Here is a 21,670-nt window from a genome sequence, read left to right as displayed (position 1 = left end):
CTGATCTGACGGGGTGGAGCTCAGGCAGTGATGTTCGCCAGCCGCTCACCTCCTGCTGTGCAGTCAGGTTCCTAACAGGCCACAGAAGGGTACCAGTCCATGGCCTGGGGGTTGGGGGCCCCTGGAGAGCGCCTATAAATCAATAAGATAAATGTGCAAAGGCCATGACAGACATTTCACATATAATGGGTATAAATATGTGGCATTTACTTAGAGTACCTTGGTCATTAAGAACACAGGCTCTGGAGCCAGAATGCCTACTAGGCTTGAATCCCAGCCCTGCTACTCAGTATCTCCATAATCCTGGGCAAATAATTTTCCCGCTCTATGTCTCACATTTCATGTCTAGTAAAAGAGAATAGAAACACTACCTACCTCATAGGGTCACTGAGTTAATTAAGTCCAAAATGTAAAGCACTGAGAATAATGCCTGACACATAAGAAATAGTCAATAGATGATGTTGTATATTAAATAAAAATCCAAAAACAATTAAATACTATTTTCACTCAACATGAGTGAAAAGACTAAATGTTAGTTTCACTAGACAGGTAACAGTATGACAAACAGGCCTGCTCATATAATTTCCAGTGAAATTATAAATTAGCATAAACTTTTTGGAAGGCAATTGGCAGTATCCATTAAAATGTTAAAGGTATTTGAAACTTAATACAACAATTCAACTTCTAGACTTTTATATCCTGATAAGCTTTGCTTATACAAAAAGACATATACATGTAATAGCAAAAGATTAGAAATGACATAAATATCCATCAAACCCAAAGGAAAATAAATCGTTCTACCAAAAAGAAGCATGCACTGCTATGTTCACTGCCATGCTATTCACAATAGCAAAGATGTGGAAGGCAATCTAGGTGACCATCGGTGGTGGGCTGGATAAAGAAAACATGGTGTATATACACCATGGAATACTACACAGCCATAAAAAAAACTGAAATCCTGTCCTTTGCAGCAACATGGATGCAGCTGGAGACCATAATCCTAAGCAAATTAATGCGGGAACAGAAAACCAAATACTACATATTCTCACTAGTAAGTGGGAGCTTAAATATTGGGTACAGATAGACATAAAGATAGGAACAGTAGACACTGTTGACTACTAGAGAGGGAAGGGAAATAGAGTGAAAAACTACTTATTGGGTACTATGCTCACTTCCTGGATGACGAGATCTGTACCCGAAATCTCAGCATCATGCAAAATACCCATGTAACAAACTCGCACATGTATTCCCTGAATCTAAAATAAAAAATGAAATTATAAAAAAGAGGTAACTGATCTTATAAATTAGGTTGGGAACATTCATTCTATTTTATAGAATGAGATGCTTACTAAAAAAATTTGGATTTGGAATACTTTGTGTTAAAATAGAATACTTTGGGCCAGGCGCAGTGGCTCACACCTGTAATCCTAGCACTTTAGGAGGCCAAGGCGGGTGGATCACTTGAGGTAAGGAGTTCGAAACCAGCCTGGCCAACATGGTGAAACCCAGTCTCTACACAAAAAAAAAAAAAAAAAATTTTTTTAATTAGATGGGCATGGTGGCAGGTGCCTCTAATCCCAGCTATTTGAGAGACTGAGGCAGGAGAATCACTTGAAACCAGGAGGTGGAGGTTGCAGTGAGCCGAGATCCCACCATTGCACTCCAGCCTGAGCAACAAGAATGAAACTCCATCTCAAAAAATAAAAATAAAAATAAATAAAATACTTCGTAGTCATTAAAAATAATAAAATAGAGGTATCTGTACTGATAAGAATAATCTCTAAGATTTATTATAGGAAAAAAATCAAGGGGGTGTGTGTATACATGTATTTATTTATATATACGTATATGTATGTATTTCCATTTACGTTTTTAAAAAGTGGTCCAGGTACAGTGGCTCATACCTGTAATCCCAGCACTTTCGAAGGCCAAGGCGGGTGGATTGCTTGACCCCAGGAGTTCAAGACCAACCTGGGCAACATGACAAAATCTAATCTCTACAAAAAAGAAAAAAAAAGCTAGGTGTGGTTGTTGAGGTGAAAGATCACTTGGGTCTGGGCAAACGAGGCTGCAGTGAGCTGAAATCACACCACTGCACTCCAGCCTAGGTGACACAGTGAGACCCTGTCTCAAAAAAATAAAATTAAAAATTAAAAATGTATATGCTTCCATATGCATAGAGTATTTCCGGGATGATGCTGAAAAGTACTAGGGAGAGGGATTGGGCGTGCCTAAGGTAGGAGAAATACTCTTTACTTATACCGTATTTGAATTTTTTGCCACATGTAAAGTATTCCTTTCAATTAAAACACCTAATTATATTTAAAATCTCAATTGCTATGAGACTGTAGATATTAATACATGTAAATATACAAACATTAATCTGTATACACATTTACCTGAAAGACATAATATGCAATCATTTGAGAATTACTTTATCGTATGTGTATGAAAACACAAAAACTTGGAAGAGTGTACTGTACTAAAGCAGTATGTACCCATACATACTTTTAATATGTTGTGCACATGTATGTTATTTGTAACCCTCCCACCTGAGGGAAAATAAATGTCAGCCTCCATCGAGGGATAATTTCATAGGCTTCATAATTTAAATCTATGATTTTAATCTTCACTTAAATTTCAGAACCTGATAAAAATGCTTTCGATTTCTTACATTTAGACAATCCCACTAAATTATTCTATGCCTCCTCTTTAAATGCACTAATACTTCCTGATATCTGATTTTTACCTTAGGCAAATAGTCTAAACTATCAAATAATCATAAATGCCTCCTTTTAAAACAAGGACAATTAAGAGTTAAGAGGCTGGCTCTTTCAAAAAATCCTTCTCAACTAAAGTTATGCTTGCCTAGTCACTGTAAATCAAAGAATAAAAATCGTTAATATTTGTGGATGTGCTACTATGTGTCAATGACTGTTTTTAGCTCTGTATGACGTGGATTACCTCATTTTAAACAACTCTATGAGGTATATCTCCATTCTACAGATAAAGAAACTGAGGCATACGGCGCCTAACTGGGGAGCCAAAATTCAAATCTACAGACCAGTGACTCCGGAGTCTCCTGAGAATATCTTGGACAATTCAAAAACTCCTCCACTTACAAGACGGTTTTGACATACCTGTGAACAGCCCCGCTCCTCAGAGTGATTTTTTCCGTGACCATTTGTAGTACATGATCCCACTGATTCAAGGCTTTTCTGGGGATAAGGAGGCGAGAAGCTGGGTTTATGAGGTCTCCATTTGCAATCAAGCTGGAAAACAGGAGGCAAACCTTCTGAAACAGCTATGCCTTGAAAACCACAACACAAATTCCAAACCAAAAGGAAACCACCAAGCCAATTTTAACTTGAAGTATAAAGGGTTTCAACTTACAAGATAGTGCAGGGCTCCTGAAGTGGTTTTCTAAAGCGAGCTGACACATTGATCCTGCTATGGATTACTGGTTTTACCTTTAAAAGCGAAGAAAAAAAACTAAGATAAATCACTAAGCTTGTATTAGCTTTTTTTTTTCTATGAGGAAAATCTACAGGTTTCTAGGGAACTGCCTGAGACTTGCTGTGCCTTTGTTAAAACCTTGCTTTTCTCGGCATTTATATAAACTCTGAGCTCTCACCCTTTAGCAATATTATAAGCCCTTAACAAAGCTCTCAAGAAAGAAAAATTTCCCTTAAGCCCTAGGCACACTGCTCATGATCTGTGCAAAAAAAAAAAAAAGAAAAGAAAAAAGAAATCATGGAGTATTACAAAAATATTAGGACAATTTTTAAACAATGCATTCTGAATAACAACAATAAAATAATCCTATAAAATCTTGAGCTCTGAAGTGCTGTGCCTGCAGCCCAACATACTGTGTTTCATCATCTTTCCTTTCCCATTCCCATGCACCTGCTTTCTGATCCTTGGCCCCCACCAAGTGTCTGACCTCACCCTTTTCTCTTAAGACTGACACAGGCAATTTTTCCCAGGTTTCACTTTCTCCCCTATAACCCACTGAATCAGGTACACTCACACCAGCATCCTCGATTCCCGCAGCCCTTGCAGCTGGGTGGATCCGATCACCTTCGCTTCTCTTTTTGCTTCCTGGGTCCCAGCTGCTGTTAGAACCACGGGGCCGCACGAGCAGCCCTCACCTGAGAACAGCTTTCGGCATCAAGCCATCAGCTGGACCTCGGTACAGCTTGCTCAGCCAGCCCTCCACTCCTCCCACGGTTCTTTTTTTCATTTCCCACAGTGGACAGTCCAAATCCTCACCTCTCATCTCACCTCACCCCTAACCTAACCCCTAAAATCCCACTCCAGGCACACACACTCTCAGCAGGTCATTTCAGTCCAAATGTCAAGAAATAGAAGCCAGTAGGAACGAAGCCCCTCAACCTTCCTTCCCTCCACAACTCACCTTATCTATATCCTCACCATTTTTCTCCTTTTCTGCCTGTCTCAGAAGAAGGAACCATATGCCTTTATGAAGCTAACTCCACATCTTGATTTTGTCCCTGGCTGTCTCTGCTTGTTGCATTCATTTAAGACCCTCCATCTCCACCTGGTGTCTTTAATTTCCCCCTTGACCTTATGGCCCCTCTCAAGTACAGCTGCCATCTCTCTCTTCATTATTCCTATTCCAACTTCCTCCCACCCTATCCTCTCTTCAGGCTTCTGCCATCTGGTGTCCACCTTTAACACTGGAAGATAAATCCCAACTTTCAAGCATGGCCTGCAAGAACTCCCAGGACCAAGAGCCGCTTACTTGATGCCCTCATCTCCCACCAACACTCCTTCCACGCAGACTCCTCGTCACGCACTGTAGTCAAACCAGCCTGCTCCCCTCCATTCCCAAAACATTCCCTGCATCCACGCCTTCCCTTTGCCCCTCTGGCTAAAACGCCCTCCTCATTTCTCCACCTGCTGGAATTCCATCTGCTCTTCAAGGCCCAGCTCAGGTATCACCAATCATTCCCTGCTCATTCTTCTTGCACTTTCTGTCTCAAACTGCTACAGCTACTATAGTATGGATTCTTGCACTTTGAGTTTTAGGTGATTTTACCCCATGATTTGAAAGGAAAACTTACAAATAACACTAATTTATAAAAAATAGGTAACAGTTGTGCTATATTTCATGGCAAGCACTGTACTAAGTAATTTATATGCATTATATATCTTTTAATCATCAAAACAATGTCCTGAAGTAGTATTGCTATAGTCCCAATTTACTAAAGAAACTGGAGCTTGATTAATTAATTGGCCTAAAAATCACACATAATAAGTGGTAGAGTTTTAGTGAACCTGTATCTATGAACCCCTAACTATTTGCTATGCACTTTGCTAGTTATCTTAAAAATCAAATAGTAGCCCTAGATCATTTATGGGACTCCATTTTTGGTAGAATTTTGCCATCTCAGAGAGAAACAAGAATGAATAATTTTTCTGTGACTCTCCAGTGCCTAAAACAGTGCTTGGCAATGCCTATGAGTTGCACAATAAATGTTAAAATTTAATACTCTAGAGTACAATTTTTAAAATTTAATCACAGTAACATTTTTCATTTTAAGCACACAGGTTCTTAGCCCTATACTAACACCTAGCATCACACTAAGTGATGCTGACTTTTTAAAAAATGTTTAACAGGGCTGGGTGTGGTGGCTCATGCCTGTAATCCCAACATGTTGGAAGGCTGAGGTGGGTGGATCACCTGAGGTCAGGAGTTTGAGAAAGCCTGGCCAACATGGTGAAACCCCACCTCTACTGAAAATACAAAAATTAGCTGAGTGTGGTGGTGTGCGCCTGTAGTCCCAGTTACTCAGGAGGCTGAAGCACGAGAATTGCTTGAAACCAGGAGGCGGAGGTTGCAGTGATCTGAGATGGCACCGTTGCACTCCAGCCTGGGCAACAAAGTCAGACTCTGTCTCAAAAGAAAAAATAAAATAAAATGTTTAGCAGGTAATGCATGCACCTGAATAAAATTCAAGTGTTAAAGGGGGTGGAGAGTAAAAAAGAAGTGTTAAAGGGGGTGGAGAGTAAAAAAGAAGTGTCCTTCTCACTCCTGTGCCCTAATCACCAAGCTGCAGAGTTAAAAATATTCCTTCAAAGATAGTGTATACATATACATGCATATTATCTTATGTAGACAGCATATACATATAATTTTTAAACGCAGTGATGTCCTGTTTTACCCATTCTTCAGCACCTTGCTTTTTTAATTTAATAATTTATCATGGAGATTGTTTTAAATTGGTACTTACGAGTGAGGGTTATATCATTTTTTTTCCCCCTTTTAGAGACAGGATGTTGCTCTGTCACCGAGGCTAGAGTGCAGTGGTGCAATCAGAGCTCACCTCAAACTCCTGGACTCAAGCATTCCTCCTTAGTGCCTTACCTAGCAATGCACTAAGCACATACGGAGGATGCTCTGTTGTTATCTCTTCAATATGTGACTCTCTAACCATACCCATTCTTAATGGTTTAAAATCTTGTTGGATTATTGAAATAAAGGTGACAGTTAATACGTTATATAAATAAATAACTTTAAAAATCTTGTTGCGTTGTCTAAAACATGCTACTTTGCTTTAGAGCACAGATAGTTATAAACAATATATTGAAATTCATAAAAATACATGATTGTTGAAATAATTCTGTAATTTGATTCTGAGTATGTAAATTATTACTTGAATTCAATCAAACCATCTGTTTTAAATAATAATGTTTTCCTCATTCAGCACGGCAAAAATGTTTCCCAAATGTTCATGATTAACCAGCTGAACTGAAAATTAATCTTAAAGTTGTATTTCCTGGAGTTACTATAATTAAAATAACTAAATTAGTGTTTTCAGATACACTGAAAATCTGAAAAACTACTCAAAGTAGTATACCTGAATTGTAAAAGAAACAAAAAGTAAGACAATTATATAAAGTGATTCATACTTTTAAAAGCAACACGTTTTTATATAAAATGCATTTTTAGCAGGCATTTTAAGTAATAAACCACACACAAAAAAATTAAACCAAATCAACTGGGTATAAGAGGAACTTCTCCAGAGCCCTAATCATGGATAAAGGGTTGGTCAATTGGTGGTACTCTAGGGACATGATGGCTTTAGATGACGAGGAACATAATGATAAATTAGAATTTTTAAATCAGTTTTCTTATTAGCCCATACACTTCCCCTTGCACTTTAAAAATAAATGCTACTTCAGGCCGGGCACAGTGGCTTACACCTTTAGTCCCAGCACTTTGAGAGGCCAAGGCGGGTGGATCACCTGAGGTCAGGAGTTCGAGACCAGCCATGGCCAGGATGGTGAAACCCCATCTCTACTAAAAATACAAAAATGAGCTGGGTGTGGTGGTGCGCACCTGTAATTCCAGCTACTTGGAAGCTGAGGGATGAGAATTGCTTGAACCCAGAAGGCAGTGGTTGCAGTGAGCCAAGATTGCGCCACTGCACTTCAGCCTGAGTAATAAGAGCAAAACTCCATCTCAAATAAAAGAAAGTAAAGAAATGTTACGTGAAATATGAGGGTAATATTAAGTATCAACACTCCTAGTTTGAGGAGATGGACACCTAGAGATGGAGCATGAGGTATTCCCACTAGACCCCCGTGTACCCAAGGATGGAGTGAACAGGCTGACCAGCGTGTAATCTGTGACTATGAAACCAATCAAATGATAAGTTATCATTGCAAAATTCAAAATTTCACTTTGTACTTTGACTTTGTCATTTGGTGAAGGAATCAACACCAAGCAAAAGCAGGACACACTGATGACTGACCTCTTGCCTTGATTCTGCACTGGGCTCAACATGTCTTGAAAAACCAAATTTATCTGGATATTGAGAAGTAGGTTAGCCGAGTGAATTAGAGAGAGGAGTCATTCTGTAGCATGCTGAAGAGGCTGACAAAACCCCATTTCTAACCCCTGAGTGGAGGATGGATGGATGGATGGATGGATGGATGGATGGATGGATGGATAGATAGATAGATAGATAGATAGATAGATAGATAGATAGATAGATAGATAGGCAAAATATTTCTTAGAAATATTTCCAAAGTCAAAGGTGGCAAAAGTAACTTAACCATTCTTACCCTGCTGGAATGGGATGAGCTAGGAGTCTAGTGCAGAACTTGGATACAAATCACATGCTGTTTCCAACATATGTCTGTCTCTGACATCTTATTTAGATTTAGATTGTGTTTATGTCACAGATGACCATACAAAAATAAAATGCTTCATGTGAACCCAGTAAGTTTACGTAAGTAATTTAAGTCAAGTTCACAAATTCCGTAACAGTAGGTCAATATCACAGCTGGGTCAACATTCAAGTTAAAAGCTGGATGTATTTGTTTGCTCTGAAAAATAAAATCAATAAAATCAAAATTGTTCCTTTAAAAATACATATTTGGAATAACAAGATCAAGGGTGATAAACTGAGTAACTGACTAAAGTTCTGGAATTCTGAATTTTGACACTGATTGCCTAAATCCTTTCGCATGAACCAATTCAACACTTCACACCTCAATTTCTAGACCTATAAAAGTAGGAAGAATCCTGCTAAACTAGCCCAAAGGGATGCTCCATGAACTAATTAATAAAGTGGCAATATCACTCCCTGGGGCTGTAAACTGAATGCTTCTGAGAATCCATCTGCCTCAAATCTCAGCATTCACCACGTCTTGAAAACATGGTCCAAAAAAAACGAACTTTGTCTAAGGAGTGAGGAAAGGATGCTGTTAAATGATACCATCACAAAAACCTAATGACCACGAACCTCTTGGAAGAACTGATTATACAATTTAAAAGCTCAATTTTCGATAACTTTAAAAAATACCTATCAGATTTTTGTGACTGTCCATGAGATAGACTTAGGCATTTAAAGAAAAATATGTAGTGACATTTCTTATTTGCAAAATATAAGCCAACCTACACAAAGAAGCTTAAACTCTACTTTCTTTATTGTATGGAATTAAGGAAAAGTAGGTTCTCAAAATGGTAATGTTAGAGGACACTGTTACTACTTAACAAACAGCACACAGCATCAAAGAGAACAAAATCCATTACAAAATAATGAATCAGTTTTCACCACTTTTTGATAAATGAGAAGGGCCAAAGGCTAGTAAAGGACACCAGACTAGAAAATAATTTATCTAGGAGTCAATACACCAGATACATCCAAATTATAGATTGTTCTAAAAAAGATTTTTTAAAGAATCATTTTTTTTTCAATATCGCTATTTTTTAAATGAGAGAAAGACTGGCTAAGATGTCTGATGAGATCTGCTAGACTGAGCGGGCCCTATTTTTGAGGGGATGTGTCATAACTGACATTGGAAAGTGCCAATGTTACTTTGTTAGGATGCAAAGAAGTCTAGATGAACTAAATTCCAGAGAGGGATGAACCCTTTCTAAGTGAGAAGAAATCTTCAGCTGCTTTCATCCCCAGGGGCACAAAAGGCAGAGGAATAAACCTCCATAGACAGTCAGCCTGTGTTAGTCAGCATGACCACCACCCACGAATTATTCCCCATGGAGCCTTCTTCAAGTACACAGAAGTGTAACAAAAGCCAAGAGCAGGGCAAAAGAGCAGAGAAAGGAATCCCATGGTGTGAAAAGCTGCGTAACAGAGAGAATCTCCAGTGGTGTAAATAGCTAATAGCTGGACTAATTGTAGAGACAGATTTCTAAATCTCACCAATATTAACTCCCAAGTCCTGTTGCACAGAAAGCAAGCCCTGATTTCACCCTCAAAGAGTTTGAAACCATTAGTAAACTAAATCTAACTAAAACTGCAGCCCAGCTTGTTCCCAGCTCAACTATCGATTATACTATAAGATCCGCTCCTTTCCCTAGCAGCCCAATAGAAGAAGGGGACATGTTTTTTCCTGGGGATAATTCTCACCTACTTTAAATTTCTATAAGTTTTATACAAAATGTCATACAAAAGGACTAGTACACAACAAAAACTACAAAACATGTAAATAAAGCAGAAAACATGATGACCCATTACCAAGAGAAATAAAGTCAAACCCAGAGATGATCATGATATTGAAATTAGCAAATAAGGATTTTAATATAAATGTCATAAATATGTTAACGAATTCAGTAGAAAAGGTGGAAAAAAGATAAAATATGAGGAATTTTAGCCCAGAAATTGAAACTCTAAAGAAACAAATAAAAATTCTAGAACTAAAAAACAGAATATGTGTAATGAAGAATTCATTCAATGAGCTTTTGCAGATTAGACACAATAGAACGTGCCCTGAGAAAATACCTTCCAAAAAAGGAAGTTGAAACAAAGACCTTTTTTAGACAGACAAAAGCCAAGAGAATTGACTGTTGCCAGACCCACGCTACCAAAAAATCGTAAAGGAAGCTCTTCAGATAATGAAAATAATACAAGATAGAAACATAGATCTGCACAGAAGAATAAAAGGACATTTAATGTAAATATGTGAGTACTTTTTAAAACTTAAAAAAATTAATTCATGCCTGTAATCCCAGCACTTAGGGAGGCCAAGGCGGGTGGATCACAAGGTCAGGAGTTGAAGACCAGCCTGACCAACATGGTGAAACCCCATCTCTCCTAAAAATATAAAAAATTAGCTGGGCATGGTGGCAGGCACCTGTAATCCCAGCTACTCGGGAGGCTGAGACGGGAGAATCACTTGAATTCAGGAGGTGGAAGTTGCAGTGAGCTGAGATCATGCCATTGCACTCCAGCCCAGGTGACAGTGCAATACTCTATCTCAAAAAAAAAAAAAAAGAAAAGAAAAGAAAAAGTCCTACAGACTACTTTAAAACAAAAATAATGATGATGATTCATGAGATTGGTAACATACATAAAAGTAAACTATTTAATAGGAACACAAAGGTATCACTAAAGATAAATGAAATTATACTGTTGTACAGAACTGGCATAATATTATTTGAAGGCAGACTAAAATAAGTTAAGGATGCATATTGTGAGCCCTAGAGTAAGTACTGAAAACAAAATCCCAAAGAGGCATAGCTAAAAAGCCAATAGAGAGAGAAAATGAAATAGCTATTTAAATGTTTGATGAATCTATTAATAAAAAAGGCAAGAAAGAAGGAAGAAAAACAAATATTAGATGGAATAAACAAATAACATGATAAACTCGATTCTAATCATACCAGTAATTCAGTAAATTCAAATGAACTAAAAACTCCAATTAAAGGATAGAGACAGGCAGACTGGATAAAGGAATAAGATCTAACTGTATAGCGTTTATAAGAGACACACTTTAAATATAAAGACGTGAGTAGGCCAGGCATGGTGGCCCATGCCCATAATCCCAGCACTTTGGCAGGCTAAGATGGGAGGACTGCTTGAGCCCAGGAGTTCAGGACCAGCTTGGGCAACATAGTGAGACCCTATTTAAAAAAAAAAATTATTAAAAAAAAAGACAAAAACAAGATATGGGTAGATTAAAACTATGGAAAAAAATATATCACATAAATATTAATCAAGTAAATTCAGATGTTTTTGGTCAATGCAAAATTACAAAAGAAACATAGTATCCATTTTCTTGATTAATTTTCATAGTAGATTTATATTAAAGTGTTTTTTAAACAAATATACTTTGTATACTTGGCTATATCTTATAGAACATTATATCCCATGTAATATCTGACATGCTAAAATATCTTTTTCTAGTATTGTGCTCTTTTGGATGTAAGAAAATCGAGCTCCAAAAAATTAAGCTCCAGAAAATTAAATAAGTATTGTTCATCTGAAATAGTACAGCTCCCGGGTATTTTGAGTATGTAATCTTCTATGGTATCAAAGGAAAATACTAACAGGGAATGCATAACTGGATACTCCACCACAATTCAGCAATATGTTGTCTCTGAACCCCATCCTTCTGTGACCATTCTCAGTTTCCTATACCAACAATTCCTCCTCCTCCTCGGCTCACATTACATGTTGGTATTTCTCCCCCAGAATTCCATCTCTGCCTTCCCAGCATTTAACCCAAACACTCTCTTGGTCAAATTTATCACATGCCATGTTGTTTATGACCAACATCATTTTGCCAATGACAACCAAATCCCTATCTGTAGTCCAGATTTTCCTCCTGACACCAAATCTGTATACCTGGCTGGATATGTCTAATGCTTTTCATTAAAACTAAGATTTGTAAAAGTTTGTCTATACCTAAATAGTCATCAATTCAGCAGAGTCACTAAAAAATAAGAAATTTGTTTTGCATTATTCAATTTTCATAAATCACCTGCATTTTTTTTTCAAAGCAGTTGCAAGAAAATGTTACCACAGGACACATCACTACCTCTGATGAAATCCCAGAACTCTCCCCACTCAAAATTATTTTATGTGTCCCCTTCTTACCTGCCCCCACAGCCCAAGGCCAGGTCCTCACAAATCCTCTAGCAGCTGCACCTAGCATGGTCTAACCAGGATTCCTGCCTCTAACATCTTTCCTCTCTCATCCAACTCTGTGTGAATTCATCTTCTTGAAGCACAGACCCAAACATGTGATGTCTGTATACAAACACCTATAAGAGCTGCCACTGGCTTCAGATGATATCCTCGTGTCTTAGACTTGATTATTTGAGATTATATTTGAGCTGACCCCATCCTACCACACTGTAACCCTATTTCTCCTATTACCACACTTACCATTCACTTGGATGGATAATTTCTCTCTTCCAAAATGCAGATCATTTTGTCTGAACTTTTCGTACAATACTTTTTATAAATTTAACATATTCCCTACTGGCATCAATATTTATGTAGACAGCATATTTATTTGTTTTCTTAGTAAACAGCCTTATCTATAACCAAAAAATCTATTCTTGGTGCTTTGAATACAGAATTTGCTTAGTACATACTTTAATTAAACAACAATTAGGACACCAATTTTTGAGCATATATTATGCTCAGAACTGCATCAAATACTTTCCATATGTTACTTTGACTTTTCATGGTATCATTCTAAGGTGGTTATTTTCTAATAAATTTACAGTTGTAAAACACATCAGAATTTATAAAAGAAATAAATTTCATTTATATTCACATTTGTTCCTCAAAATAACCTTATGAAGTTACCATTACTCTAATTGTATAGATGGGAAAACATGAGCCTCCCCATCTCTCAAGGTCACTCAGTAGGTAAAGAAGCAGTCACATGCATCCACTTCTGACTTCCAAACCAGAGTTCTTCCTACTGTGCCTTGCAGCACATAGGTTCTCAAGTTCACCCAAGTCTCTCTCCCCTTGGCTACTATCAAATATTCGTCACATAAGGCTAACAGTACAATTTATGTACAACCTCATGTCAGACCTCTGAGCCCAAGCTAAGCCATCATATCCCCTGCAACCAGCACCTATGCATTCAGATGGCCTGAAGCAACTGAAGAACCACAAAAGAAGTGAAAATAGCTAGTTCCTGCCTTAACTGATGACATTCCACCATTGTGATTTGTTCCTGCCCCACCCTAACTGATCAATCGACCTTGTGACATTCCTTCTCCCGGACAATGAGTCTCAAGAGCTCCATACCAAGCACCTTGTGACCCCCACCCCTGCCCACAAAAGAAAAAAAAAAAAAAACCCTTTAACTGTAATTTTCCACTACCTACCCAAATCCTATAAAACTGCCCGACCCCTATCTCCCTTTGCTGACTCCTTTTTCAGACTCAGTTACCCTGCACCCAGGTGATTAAAAAGCTTTATTGCTCACACAAAGCCTGTTTGGTGGTCTCTTCACAGGGACGCGCATAACACCTCAGTGCAATGAAAATTAAAATCTGTTAAATCCCAGTAACTTCTAGAAATTCCAGACTCCAGGGATGGTAGCAAAATCAGGCCAGCCACGGAAATATTTTGGAAAGAATCTCTTTACTGGCATTGTTATATAATAATAATTTTTTTTTAATTCCAATTACACTAACCAGTGAGAACCTAGTTAGAGAAGATGTCTTCAATTATAATGAATAAGCTGTCTGGAGCATTCCCAGAAGGGTCCAATTAGTTTCTACGAGCTGATGAAACCACTCATCTCTACCTGGGTCCTCTCTATTGGTCCCCATGTTGCTGTACCCAGTACAGGAGCTGATTCCCAAAGGAAGGGTTAGTGCTCCTCTGTCAAGTGTGGATTATCATTCCTTATTCAGATGGCTATTTTCCTCTCAATAATGGATACCATAGCATCAGTTTGCATATTTTGCCTTTTGTACTTGATCTAAATGAATGCCTCCATTCACTGAGACAGGAAAACAATTCAAACCAAATTAACAAACAAACAGGTGATATGCTATTGAAAACAAAGCAAAGTAAAATATTTCTTTTTTAACCTAAAAGTGACCCAGAAGATAAGATACCCATCATAAGTAATACTGAAACTAGGCCTCATAAAACTTAGAAACTAGGCCTCATATAGAAAAAATTAACACCAGGTGGCTCTGGATAGGGTCCCACCCTGCCTCGATAGGGACCCACCCTGATAGGGTCCCACCCTGCCAATTCCGGGAAACAACCTCATGGGGTCCCACCCTGCCAATTCCGGGGGTCCCACCCTGCCTCGAAGTTCCCGGAATCAACAACTCCAGGAAAAAAACCTCATAAGGTCCTGCTCTAACCAATTAGCATAAGACACCTTGCTCAGACCATAGCTAGACCCAATCATTTTGCGCCTTAAGCTTTGTTTGAATTTCGCGCCATAAGCTGTGTTTGAACTTGTGTTTGCCTATATAAACAACCTGTAACAAGCAGTCGGGGTCCCAGGGCCAACTTAGAGCTTGGGACCCTAGCGCGCTAGTAATAAATAACTCTCTGCTGTGAATCTCGTGTCGGTGATCCTTCGCGGCGACCCCTGCCCAGGAGGGAATCGACAGTTCGGTTCCAACAATACCTTCTTTGGAAAACTCTTCAATGTAAATATATATTAAATAAATGTTTAGATTGCTAAGTCTTCTCAGCAAATTTCAATGCTTCAAATCAGTTTTCATACCCAAATGTTTAAGCTATTGAAATTCTGGTTTGATTTTCTCTTTATTGTTTTCTGTGGAATGTATCACCACAGAAATATTTCCACAGATGATCCTAAGCATTCTGAATATATAATGTTAAGCCTCAAGTGTACTAACTTATTCTAAAAATAATTATTTGCAACAGGCACTTTATCCTACAAGAAAATAAATAGTACTTAAATTCTTGTTAAGGTATTCACAAGTAAATGCTCATGGGTTTCCCTAATGCTACGCTTAAGAGCATAATATGGCCCCCATAAAGTTAAAAAATAACCAATTAACTCAAGAGAATTCTCAGCAGTCACAAGAACTGCCACTAACCAAGCACTAGGGGAAAAAAAAAATAAAAGTATTTGGGGATTGTTTGTCTTTTCTTCTGTATTCTTTCTTAACTTACTACACCATACTTAGATCTCACCATTGCCATTTTTTGTTTTGTTTTATTTTCCCAAATGGGATTTTGGTTATCAAACATATCTAGGCAGTGGAATGTAAATTTTCCACTAGGAATGCAGAGCGGCTGTCAGTGTGTACATAACAATGCAAGATGAAAGTGAGCAATGCTGAGTATGCAGCGGGCAGCCCGTGTAGGTGGGTGCAGCTTCACCTGCAAGGAAATAAGTCATTTAGCCCCAGGATTCCCACTGGAGAATGTGCCAACTGTACATGATCTACATTCAGTCCTTCAGAAATACTAAGAAAGCTGGGAACCCACCAACAGATGGCAAGAAAAGGGAAGCTACCATTTTTAGCAAATATCAGTTTTTCACCCACAATGTGCTGGCTCTGTGATCTCTTCAGAGGATTCAGCAGAGGAGGACAGACGGGGTCCCCACCCTCACTGAGCTTACAGGGATGACAGACAGTAAAACGGTAAAGGGAAGAATAAGGTGGCGCAGCTTATTCAGGAGCACTGGACTGGGAGTCAGTTCCTAGCCCTGGAAGCGCAGCTCCTCACTGAGTTTCCGGAGGCAGTCACTTCACCAACCTGGGTGACTTGCATACTCAGTACAGGATGAGGGCGCTGCATTTCAGCAATCTCTCCAAGTTCTCACATTCTCCAAAAATACTCAAGTGTTATTAAAATGCAAGTTATTTTGAACAAAAATAGAATTTTTAAAATTAAACTATTAAAAATATGAGCCAGGGTGGTGCCTTATACCTGTAATCCCAGCACTTTGGGAGACCAAGGCAGGAGAATCACTTGAAGCCCAGAGTTCAAGACCAGTCTGGGCAACATAGTGAGACCTTGTTTCTACAAAAAGGTTTAAAATTAGCTAGGTGCGGTGGCTCATGCCTGTAATCCCAGTTACTCAGGAGGCTGAGGTGGGAGGATTGCCTGAGCCTAGGCGTTCAAGGTTGAAACGAGCTATGATCATGCTACTCTATACATTCCAGTCTGGGCAACAGAGCAAGAACTTGTCTCAAAAAAAACAAAAATCAAAACAAAAAAAACACTAAAATTAAAATTAAAAATATGACTTTGTTAACCCTAAATATCAAACAATTGCTAATGCAATAGGAACCTCTAGAATGGAACAAATCATCATTATGAACATCAGTGGAATCCAATATAGGATTCTTCTCATAACTGTTTAAAAATGAACATTTACTAGGTCAGCTAGGTTTTTAATATAAGCATCTATAAACTTCAGTTTCAGTTGCTTACTAGATGCCACATTTCACAAGGCAAATGTGATAGTAATTAAATTTGAATAAGTGTCAGCGTTGGAAAAAAGTCCTGAAGATCAGAAACCCTTCCTAACATAGTCACAACTGTTCAGCAACAGACCAATGATGCTGCTAACTCGCATTGTTCTCAGTGGTTTCAAGGTAGAGAAATGTGTCCCGTCCTTAACCAAAACTATATACTAATATACTAGTGCTAAGTGCTTGAGATCTTTCCAAAGAAATATGTTTTTCTTGGAATAGGACTAAGAGCTAAATTTAAGAATCTGAGGCCGGGCACGGTGGCTCATGCCTGTAATCCCAGCACTTTGGGAGGCCGAGGCGGTGGATCACGAGGTCAGGAGATCGAGACCATCCTGGCTATCACAGTGAAACTCCATCTCCACTAAAAATACAAAAAATTAGTTGGGCGTGGTGGCGGGCGCCTGTAGTCCCAGCTACTCGGGAGGCTGAGGCAGGAGGATGGCATGAACCTGGGAGGTGGAGCTTGCAGTGAGCTGAGATGGCGCCACTGCACTCCAGCCTGGGCAACTGAGCGAGACTCCATTGCAAATAATAATAATAATAATAATCTGAGCATATTTCCCACTCAAATTAATCCAGCCTCAGTAGTTCATGTCCATTTCTCCCATTGGTAAATAACAGCTATACCTCTCTGATAGATATACTAGTGGAAGACACTTTGATTTCCAGAAACACACTTTAAGGACAATGTTCCAGGATGAAAAATGATATTGATCTTTGCTTTTTTTTTTTTTTTTTCAAATAACCAGCCCCATAAATAGTACCAGATAACACTTGTTTCTGTAGCTCCTTAGCAAAGCACTTGTGCCTTAAGGAACCTCCTAGAATCCAGTCATCCACACCAGCCACCAGCCTTTACTGCAGTGGTTAAGGACATCTGAAGAACCCCAATGCAGAGAAGAAAGCCTTCCATACATGATACTCCCCTTCCAGAGGAAGAGACAGGCCCTAAGAGGCACCCCACATTCTGAAATCAGAAGCTGTCTACAGTAAATCCTCGATGTACCTCATAGTTTATTTACAGTCCACAGAGAGGGCTCATTCATTCAATGACATCTATTCATTATCTACTGTATGATGGGCACTGGACTAAGTGTTGAGTATTTATTGGTAAATAAAATAGTCAAGACCCCTGACTTCATGAAGCCCACAAAATAATAGAGAGGGTTAGTGATACACAAAAAAATAAGAAACCAAACCAAAAAAATACATAATCACAAATTATGAAAAGTGCTCTGAAAAAAATTAGCTAGTCATGAGATAAGACAGAGATGTCCAAAACCTCTGAAAAGAGAAAACTGGGCATGCCTTGGGAGCAGAAAGGAGGCTGGAGTAGCTGGAGTGCAGTAGGGAAGAGGAGAGAAGGACAGGCTGGTGGGCACAATGCAGGGCCTCCTACACGAAGGAAAGAAGGCTGAGTTTCAGCCTCGGCATAATTAGACTCCACTGCAGATTTTTATAAACATCACTCCAGCTGCCACATGGAGAAGAGACTGCAGAAAGCCAGACTGGAAGCAAGGAGACCAAAAATGAGGCTAGTGAGTTATCTAAGTCAGAGATGGTGGTAGCTTTTCCTAGGGGATGACTGAGGAAAAAAAGAAAAGTGGGTGAAGCCTAGATACATGTTGGCAGTAGAAGCTGGAACTTGTTGAAAGAAGTTGGTGGCTAGTAAGCGAAGGAGACCTGGAGCAGTGAGGTGGACAGTGATGCTGTCTACTGCGACAAAGAACATTTGCACTGGCTCTGGATCCACAGTTCAGTCTTGGACAATACATTTGAGATGTCTAGGAGACCTCCAAACGGAGGTGCCATTCATGCAGGCAGGCTGGGGCTCCATGAAGTCAGGGCTAGAGACACAAATGTGAGAGTAATCAGCATATTGATCATATTTAAAGCCAAGAAAATGAAAGTGCTCAGCAAGGAAGAGAGTAGAAAGCAAAGAAACTGGTTCAGGACCAAGCTTTGGGGTTGGGTAATGGAGGAGAAAAAAATTCCAGAGGACTCAGGAGAAAAGTGGACAGGGAGGTAGGAGAGTGCAATGGCAAGGGGTAAATCAAGAGAGTGCAATATGGACTGCTACTAATGGAAATACTAAGATAAGTGAGTAAGAAACAAATGCCTAAATACTGCCAAATTCAGAGAGCTTTAAGAAAACCTAAAGTTTTACATATTCTTCAGGTTATTCAAAAATCATTTGTCCAATGCAAAGAAATTTGAGGCAAAACTACCTTACTGATAACACATTAAATTAATATATTTTTTCAAAACTCTGTAGAATTAGGTATTCAGAGGCATAAAATGTGTTATATCCTTTGACAGTAAATGTCTGCCTGATTTATCCTGATAAAATAATTAAGATGTGGAAAAAAGCTATATACCTAAAGATGACTCAAACAATGGAAATTTTCTAAATACAATTGTATTAAATAACTTATGACATCAGCTCAATAAAACAGTATATATTGCTATCAAAAATGATGACAAAGACTATGCAAGTATGAAAAATATAAGAAAAACAATATAAGATAAAAATAATGAAAAAAACTTTCCACGATTACAACTCTGTGTATACACATATACATACACACATATGTATGTATGTGTATATATATATATAGACACAAATTTGACTTCATAAAAATAAAAAGTTATTGTACAATGGCAAAAACACTACATATATGCACACATACATGTATACATCTGTATGTACAGATGTATGTATGGAGAAAAACTGGAAGAGAATTTTTAAAAATTAAATGCAATTGTGTGAATGTTAGACTTAGGGACAATATATTTTTCATTTTTAAAAAACTATACGTATTCTAAACTACAATTTTGATAATTTTTAAACCATAATTTTAAAAATTAATTTTAGCAGGGTGGTACTTGTGCATAGACAAATAGACCAGAGGAACAGACTAGAAAGCCCAGAAATAGACATATGGAAATGGGAAAGGAAGTACATGTGGAAATTTAGTATATGATAAAGTTGGCATTTCAAATTACTGGAGCAAAGATAAACTTTCAATAAATGGCTCTGGGACAGTGGGGTAGCCTAGGCATCTCTGGAAAAAGATAAAATTCGATCCACATCTTATACTATAGACAAGAGTGAACTCCAAATGGAATAGTAATATAAAAGTACAAAATGAAATCATACAAGTACTAAAAGAAAACATGGGTGAATTCCTCTTTAACCTTGGTATAGACAAAGGCTTTCTAATGATGACTCCAAATCCAGAGGCAATAAGCTGGATAAATTTGACTAACACAAAAACAAAAAATTATTTTTCCATGACAAAAAAAGCACCATAAGCAAAGTCATAAGACAATTGACAAACTAGGAGAAAATATTCACAACCTATATCAGAGATAAAGCATTAATATCCTTAATGTGAAAAGAACTCTTTATACAAATAAAAAAACTCTTTATACTCTGATAGAAAAAACGAAAGGACAAGAACAGGCAATTCACCTTTTTAAAAAAATCTAAAAATCGATCTTTAGGCATGTAAAAATTGTTCGAACTTATAACTAGAGAAACGCAAATTAGAAAAACACCGAGATACCATTTCTCACCTACTACGTGGCCAACGAAAAAGTAAGGCAACATATTTGTTTTTTTTAAGACAGTAGAAACAGACACTCCCATATATTGATGATAGGAACACAAACTGGTACAAAGCTTCCAGAGGGGAATTTAGCAATGTCTAACAAAACTACATATTCCCCCATCTTTTGGCCCAGCAATGCTACTTCTACAAATCTACTCTAAATATATGCCTCCAACAAATGAGACAAAAATACATATTCACAATTTTATTCACTGTAGTATTATTTATAATTCCAAAATATTAGAAACAACCTAAATACCCATATACATAGGAGAGTGCTTAAATATAGCACATCCATACGATGGAGGGCTCTGAAGTTGCAATAAGGAGTGAGAAAGATCTTTACATACCAATATGGAGAGGTTTCCAAGACACACTGGGTTTGTTGTTGTTGTTGTTAGTTTTTTAAGTTGTTTTTTGTATAAATTTAAGTGGTACAAGTGCATTTTTGTCACATGGATATATTGCATAGTGGTGAAGTTTGGACTTCCAGTGTTTCTATCACTGGAATAATGTACATTGTATCCATTAAGTAATTTCTCATCACTCATCCCCTTCTGCTCCAGCCTCCTTCTGAGTCTCTAATGTCTATCGTTCCACATTCTATGTCCATTTGTACACATTATTTAGCTCTCACTTGTAAGTGGGAATATGCACTTCCGATGTCTTCCTGTGTCTGAATAGTTATGCTTAAGATAATGGCCTTAAGCATAACGGCCAGTTCCATCCATGTTCCTGCAAAAGACATAATTTCATTCTTTTCAACCACTGAATAATATTTCATTGTGTGTGTGTGTGTGTGTGTGTGTGTGTGTGTGTGTGTGTGTTATAGCACATTTTCTGTATCCAGTTATCTGTTGATGGACACTTAGGTTGAGTCCATATCTCTGCTATTGTGAATAGTGCTGAGATAAACATATGAGTGCAGGTATCTTTTTTGATGTAATGATTTATTTTCCTCTGGGTAGACACCCAGTAGTGGGATTGCCAGACTGAATGGTAGTTCTATTTTTAGTTCTTTGAGAAATCTCCATTATTTTCCACAGCAGTTGTACTGATTTACATTCCCACCAACAGTGTATAAGTATTTCCTTTTCTCTGCACCCTTGCCAACATTTGTTGTTTTTTGACTTTTTTTTTTTTTTTTTTTTGAGACGGAGTCTCGCTCTGTCGCCCAGGCTGGAGTGCAGTGGCCGGATCTCAGCTCACTGCAAGCTCCACCTCCCGGGTTCACGCCATTCTCCTGCCTCAGCCTCCCGAGTAGCTGGGACTACAGGCGCCCGCCACCTCGCCTGGCTAGTTTTTTGTATTTTTTTCGTAGAGACGG

General features: G+C 38.2%; 1 protein-coding gene across 6 annotated transcripts in view; it reads right to left on the bottom strand.

The window, feature by feature from the left end:
- Positions 1 to 21,670, bottom strand: part of LOC105482535 (doublecortin domain containing 2) — a 195,422-nt gene that overhangs the window by 132,395 nt on the left and 41,357 nt on the right. For all 6 annotated transcript variants that reach the window (XM_011742665.2, XM_011742666.2, XM_071097534.1 and 3 more), the window contains exons 4-5: positions 3,394 to 3,470; positions 3,141 to 3,272 (exon numbers count right to left, since the gene is read on the bottom strand). In XM_011742665.2, the coding sequence (XP_011740967.2) occupies positions 3,141 to 3,272; positions 3,394 to 3,470 (209 nt within the window). The remainder of the gene's footprint in view (positions 1 to 3,140; positions 3,273 to 3,393; positions 3,471 to 21,670) is intronic.

Source organism: Macaca nemestrina, chromosome 5 (assembly GCF_043159975.1).
Source record: "Macaca nemestrina isolate mMacNem1 chromosome 5, mMacNem.hap1, whole genome shotgun sequence".
Classification (NCBI taxonomy): Eukaryota; Metazoa; Chordata; class Mammalia; order Primates; family Cercopithecidae; genus Macaca; species Macaca nemestrina.
Note: the sequence above shows the minus strand (reverse complement) of the source record. Positions and strands in the feature narration are given on the sequence as shown.